This window comes from Lactuca virosa, chromosome 5, assembly GCF_052849685.1.
Source record: "Lactuca virosa cultivar CGN04683 chromosome 5, Lactuca_virosa_CGN04683_v6, whole genome shotgun sequence".
Classification (NCBI taxonomy): Eukaryota; Viridiplantae; Streptophyta; class Magnoliopsida; order Asterales; family Asteraceae; genus Lactuca; species Lactuca virosa.
This window is the reverse complement of record NC_136430.1, coordinates 58,523,321-58,530,250: the sequence shown is the minus strand read 5'-3', so window position 1 is coordinate 58,530,250 and position 6,930 is coordinate 58,523,321. Positions and strand designations below refer to the sequence as shown.

Here is a 6,930-nt window from a genome sequence, read left to right as displayed (position 1 = left end):
AAATTCTAATAAATGTTTTTTGAGTATCAAACTTTTTTTGAATATTATAAATGTTTTTGAGTATCAAACTTTTATGAATATTTTCAGTGTCAAAGAAAAGTTGTTTTGCACATATTATTTTAAAATTATTACAGTCCTTTAACTATAAGTCGATTCATCCAATTATCAAGTTTAGGTCGAACTTAGCCTAAAACAATTTACTATTTTTCAACCCTACTTCTAACTAGAAGGAATTACTTACGCCGTTGGCGCCGGGTTAGATAGGTTTGCTTAAATGTTGATAAATTTCTATTTTGTGACTTTTGACTGATAACACAGTTTCCTTGACTTCAGTTTGAAAGAAGTCAAAATGCAACAATAATTTTAACGGAGAGCAGATAGCAACAAATGTTAACATAAATAAAGTTGGAGATTACTAAGAATAGTGTATACATTTGTTGTTGAGAAAGTTTGAAGGTAGGATAGATTATAAATGTTGATATGTAACTAATCAATTGAAAATAAAGAAAAATGTTGAATTATAGAAGTCTGATTCTTAGTGATCTTCCATGATGGGTTTACAGCTTTCCATGTGAAACAGATGCCTGGAGCAAAATGTATTTCGTTAATCAATATATATTTACTTATTGATATAATAATAATAATAACATGACACTACCTGTATACTCAGAAAAAATATGCATCTGATCCATGGGTCTTGCAGAATGTCAGTTAAAACATGTTGGCGGAGCTGATAAGGTTTCTTTCTTTTATGTATGGTTTCTTGTCCTATTAGAAATTTAAATAAAATAAACAATAAGCTTGAAGATATCCAACATTGAAAATATAAAAAATGTGTAAAATACCTCAAAGCCATCGTCAGTTTTCACCTACTGCATTTCTTATGCTACTACCTCTTTTTCAACTACCTTCTTTTGTTTTTTCACAAGTGAAAGGGCTTCTCTGACAATGCAAAGTTCATTGGTTAATTTATCTTACAGTAAGAAAGAAAAGGTGTCATAACTCATGAGCAATTTATGTTTTGTAGAGGTATCATTTTTCTTACTTTCTTTAATAATAAACTTTTATATTCTATCTTCATTAAGTCAAGTTCATGAAGAGCTGCTTCATAAATGTTAGATATTTCTTGTAATTCCTTTCCGAGATTGTTAATCTCCTGTTGTCCTTGGATCTACAACTAAAATGTTACTTTAGACAATTTTTAAGTACAGAAAACGAAAGTATATTGCCTTTGATATTTACAAAGACACACAGAAGGTTACTTTAGGCATTTTTCAAGTACCCAAAACGAAAGTATATTACCTTTGATTTTTATCCATGAAATTAGAGTAAGCCAAACCTCACAGCAAGAATGACTATGAGAAAATACAGCCAACAATAAATAGTAAATGCAATACTGAAGTACTTTTCCCTCTTCCTTTTAAATTCTAGACCAATAGAATTGAAAATGAGGGAGAATGAGAGCAAATAGTGACTGAAACCTAAAATGAACCAATATATTAACAAATACACGAAATCACTAATTGCAAAAAAAAATTAAGAAGGTGAAGTGATGACGGTTTACCTAATTGAATTTTGAAGAAGATCAAGATTAACAACAGCTAATCGATAGATAACAGAGCAGATGAGTGGGAGGATTGATGGCCTTTTGATGCATCGGGCAGAAGAAAAACAAACCGCTCCTCTTCTGGAAGTTTCCTGAGAAGAAGTCAATGATCCGACGGTCTTCCAATAAAACTGAATAAATCAGAAGCAATGAAAACCCTAAAAAAAGTTATTTATGTCGGCTGATTTTAGGTCTCCCAATTCCCTGTTAACTATAGACGGACTATCCCATAAGGTTTTATTAGAATAACTTACTGTCAATCCTTGTGAACGATCGTAACAAATACGAAGGTTACTTTGAATTCATTGATGATGATTATCAGCAAAGTAAGACATCCTCACATCACCAGTTACAACAGATATTTTCCTCAATCAGGTTATTGGATGCAATTGAGAGAAAGATACAACAAATCAACTTTTGTATGTGTGAAATCGAAGAAGGGTTTAGATAGAAAAAAAACCAGAAAGTGGAAGCGGAAATGGTCCCCTCTATCGTCGTCTGTTTGAGAAGAGTCAATGGAGGAATAAGACGGTGGAGCAGAAACTGACCTCAGACCGTCGTCACCAATAAAACATCTCCGTCCTTCAGCGACTCCAACGCCGTATCTGGTTGGATTGTCGACTCCAAGAAATAAAATGTATTGTAGAGAGACATCGACTGTATTATGCGGGGTGGGATGAAAGAGGCGGTGTTTATATGATTGGAAGGTGAAGTCGGTGAGCCGATATTTTGAAGTCGATCTCTTAAAAGAAGAAGGAGAAAAAGGATTTGTCATTGTGCCCTTAAAATCAGGAAGAAAACTTCCGTAAGAAGAGAAGATAAGAAGGAGAAAAGATATGAGGTGTGTACAGAAGAAGGAAAATCAAAACATCAGTGTCGAAAAACCAAAAAAAAAAGTCTCGTGTCCAATTATGAAAGAGAATAAAAGTTATTGCAGCTAAGCATTTTAAGCTTTTACGGTATATATAATTTCTTAGAGGTTCAATTTGGTATAAATTGAACTTATAGGGACCTAAAAGTCATATCAATTTACAGTTTAACCCCCCAGTTCGTCTCTTTCTCCAAGCTTCATCGCCATTGGAGATCAATCAATATCAATGGAGGAAGAAAAAGCTGCAGCGTACTACGATGAGCTTACTCGCAAAGGCGGTGGGGCCGCCAGATTTAAACAAGGGCTTGGATTTTCCTCTTCTTCACCCGATGTCACCGGTAACAGCAACCATAGCGATGCAGTACCCGCCAGAGGCTCGGCTCTTCCATCTTCTTCGTCGTTCCTCAGCAGTTTCGTCAGAGCTTCGAGTCCTTCTAAGTCTTCTGATGTTCAGAAACAAGCTCAAATCGAATCTATCCAAAACAAGCTCAAGAAAAAACCTAATTCGTCTTCTTCGTCTAGGGTTTCAGACGATCATCATTTTCGAGATAGAGAAAGTGATAAACATTCTTCGAGACGTCGGAGAAGTAGAAGTAGAAGTAGAAGCAGAAGCAGAGATGGTGATGAGCGTTCGAGGAATCGGCGTAGGCATAGGTCGAGTAGTAGAGATAGAGATAGGAAGGAAGAAAAGGATCGGTATAGGGATAGAGGTAAGGAAAGTTGGAGGAGGAGTAGAAGCTTGTCTCCCCTGCATCGGAGATCGGAAAAGAGCAGAGCTGATGATGATGACAGGAATGCTAGAAAGGAGAAAACCGGTAGAGTTGATTATGCAAAATTGATTGAAGGCTATGATAAAATGGTACCCTTGTCAAAATCCTTTTGCGTCAATTTATCATAACAAATGCCAAAATTCTGATGGAACACGAAACTAGAATTTGTTCACTCCAATTCGAATTCAAGCAGGATCAAACTTATGATTTCAGATTCTTTACCAATGAAGTCACTGGCTAACGAATGTATTTTGTGTTGCATGCAGTCACCAGCAGAAAGGGTCAAAGCAAAGATGAAGCTCCAGCTTTCTGCAACTGGTAAACCTAATGTAATGGAGTATGATTATTACTTACTGAATCATGCTAATTGCTAACTGCTATATCATTTGCAGCCAAACAAGACGAAGCAAATGGCATGGGATCAGGATGGGAGAGATTTGACTTTGATAAAGATGCTCCACTTGATGATGAGGAGATTGAAGGTTAAATTTAATCAACATTCATGATTCACCTAAATATATCTTTCACAATGTAACTTTTTAAGGTAGATGCTCATATACTATCATACGCATCTTTCAGCTGCAGAAGATGATGTCGATTTAGTGAAGCACATTGGTCAAAGTTTTCGGTTTTCTGCTGTGGAGGTATTTTCCAATCTACACCTTCTCTCTTTTCACGTATTCCGATTAATGGGAGCTGTGATTCTGCAAATGTGTTTGAGTTTGAATTCTTGATATCATGAAGGCAAGAAGGGAGGAAAAGATCAAGGCTACTCATGATGAGGCCATTTTTGGAAGTTCATCGCTTGCACCACCTGTGGATACAGACAGTGAAGCAGAAGGAAATGATATTACAAGAGAAAGTCCCGAAACTGCCCCTGTTGCAACAAGTCTTATAAGTGATCAGGTATGTGAAATGTGAATCTTTTTGATTGTTCAAGTTTGTGATTGATTTCTTGATGCTGGTTTTGTTTGTTGATGTAGGTTAGGTCATTGCAACAAGGCTCATGGCGTGATCGGATTCGTAAAGCTTGATTGAGGATTAATCAATTGTTTTATGTAAGTTATAATCTAACCTTTGTCACCTCTTATCTGTAAAGTAAAGAGAGGCATTTGTGTGTGCTAAATAAAAGGATTATGCAATGGATGAAAATATGATATGAGAATTACTATATTTTTTTTGCTGTTATACAGGTCCATGAGTGTAATTTTCTTTTACATATGGACCGTTTTTGTAATTTTGGTATCACATAGTGATCATTTCTATAATTTTGATATAATAGGACCATTTATCCATATATTTAATCCATAATGCATCTAATCGACGTGTCCATCCATCATATTGATCCAGTATGCATCAAATTGATGTATAAATCCATTAGTTTGATCCATCTAATTAATCAGTCCACCGATTCAATCTACGCATCCATCATTCGTTCTACCCAATTTATTCATCCATTTGATCGATCCACCTGATTCATCCAATCAATCCATACTTCTATTCAATCCAAACTATAATCCATCAAACTAATTCATCTAGATAGTCCATCATTTTGATACATCTGTCTAATCTATCTACCCGATATATCCATCTAATCCACCCACCCATATCATCTACATGTTTATTGTAATTAAGCCAACCATTATATATACCTAATCGATCTATCCATCCATCATACCATCAAATCTATCCTCATCCATATACCAGGTGATCGAATTACTCTATCAATCCGATCAATTCATCCATCTAGTTGATACTTTCATATGATCAATGTCTCATGTCCATCCATATAATCAAACTAACTAAATGATCTGATTGATTATCCATCCATCCTATATAATATAAAAGAACTATCCTTGGTGTGTATCCATTAGATAAATTCATAAATCCAATTGATTAGTGTTGAGTTGTCGGGTCTAACAAACAATTAGGGTATAAAACCCCTGCCTGTGGAGCAAAAAAGTTACATTGTAAGCAGGGTCGATCGATCCACATGGACATGCCATAAATTTAATGCTTTTTTGTGCAAGACACTCACTAGTCTGACAAGTGGTAAAAAAGGAGGATTTTTTATTACTAAATAAAAATTGTATAAAAACTTATTGGTAAAAATCTAGAATTAAAAGATGAATTCAGTTATGTGGTGAATCTCCGAATTATGTATTTAATCAACGAATTGGTTCTTTATAATGCATTATATCTAAACTAGGGATGTAATCGGTTCCGAAACCAGAATAAACGAAGACCGATTAAGGAGTGAATGGGGAACTGAGAACCCGACCAAATACTACTAATTGGTTCTAGTTCGGTTCTATTAGGAAGTGTGCTATTTAAGAATTTGTTTGGTATCAGAATCGGACAGGAACTGAAATAACCGAAAATGATGGATTAGGAGAACCGGACCGAATACCACTAATCGGTTCTAACTGGTTTCGATTTCGATTTAGTTTTTCGGTTAAAAAGCTCATTCCTAATTTAAACTGGTACTGTAAAACCACTAAAAAGCTTTAACAATCTTATTTTTACAAAGTTGTTAAACCAAAACAAGCTCCTTAAATTAAACATGATTCTTCTAACTTAAAATAAACGAGCTCTAAATCGGAAAAGAAAAAAATCACATTACGATTTGTGTAAAATTTTCAGCAATATTCAATATTTATAGTTGGTTCATTTACATAAAAATATGTAATTTTCAATTTACATCAACATTAAATCTCAACATCCCATCATAGAACCAATTTGATGTTTGTTACTTATTATCAGACAATAAAACTAGGAATGAGCATATGGACCGGGGAACCGATACCGGAACTGGAACCCGATGGAACTGGTCGGGCCGGGATCGGGACGATATTCTTGTGGATTTTTGGAACCGGGAACCGGTAGAACCGGCAAAAACCGAACCATATGTTGCTATTTCTCGAGGAATGGTTCCAACATTGAAGACACGACAAGAACCGGTAGGAATCAGAACCAGTAGAACTGGCGGTCCGGTTCGGTTCCTATTTTCCACCAAGTTCGGTTCCCGAGCTGGTTCCAGCCGGATGGGTTCCTTTGCTCATCCCTAAATAAAACAATTGTCGATTTTACTTATTAACTAGATTGATTAAATCCTTATTCAAGCGACCAACATAAACCGTATCAAAATCAAACGTTGGATTAAAACTAAATAAAAAATATTAGAGAGAAACACGAATTAAAAAAGAAATCGAATGATTTTATCTTTTTGAACTTGGTTGTTCAGCAAAAGTTTGAGGTTGCACATTAGCTAGCAACTAATTTCCATGGCATCGCCTAAAAATGTAAGTAGGAAGCATTGGGAGTTAGACTCGAACGCATCTAACAAATATTCGTAATTAACAGGTCACGCTGTTCATGCCAGCTTCAATCTTTTGGTAAACAGCCAAGTTAAAAGAGAATATATCATCCCTAAAAAGCTAATGGATATTATGAAAATGAAAAAAAAGAAGTATTAGGTTAACTGGAAAGATAATGTATAACTAATGGCTGTTATGAGATTAACCTTTATATTATTGTAGAACTTTAGCAGATGACTAAAATAAGGTTCCAGTTCAATATGTTATCCTTTTTTTTTTTTTTTTTTTTTTTTTAACAATGAGATATGTATGCAAAGAATTGCAAACGATTTTTTTTGAATTATTTGAGCTTGTTCTTGTATAATT

The 6,930-nt window shown here is 34.9% G+C and overlaps 1 protein-coding gene across 1 annotated transcript; it reads left to right on the top strand.

Annotated features, from left to right (window-relative positions):
• The first annotated feature begins 2,652 nt into the window (after positions 1-2,652).
• Positions 2,653-4,435, top strand: LOC145117708 (serine/arginine-rich splicing factor). The gene is made up of 6 exons (XM_079054017.1): positions 2,653-3,336; positions 3,514-3,565; positions 3,640-3,729; positions 3,827-3,891; positions 3,992-4,153; positions 4,231-4,435. Exons 1-6 carry the CDS (start codon positions 2,704-2,706, stop codon positions 4,279-4,281), a joined length of 1,053 nt encoding a protein of 350 aa, XP_078910143.1. The 5' UTR covers positions 2,653-2,703; the 3' UTR covers positions 4,282-4,435.
• Positions 4,436-6,930: the final 2,495 nt, after the last annotated feature.

What these genes read in the sequence shown, in the direction of transcription:
- LOC145117708 (XM_079054017.1), top strand. Translation starts at nt 2,704, where the DNA reads ATGGAGGAAGAAAAAGCTGCAGCGTACTACGATGAGCTTACTCGCAAA. An exon ending in TGATGATGAGGAGATTGAAG is followed by an intron (nt 3,730 to 3,826) that starts GTTAAATTTAAT and finishes CGCATCTTTCAG; the next exon opens with CTGCAGAAGATGATGTCGAT. An exon ending in CAAGTCTTATAAGTGATCAG is followed by an intron (nt 4,154 to 4,230) that starts GTATGTGAAATG and finishes TTGTTGATGTAG; the next exon opens with GTTAGGTCATTGCAACAAGG.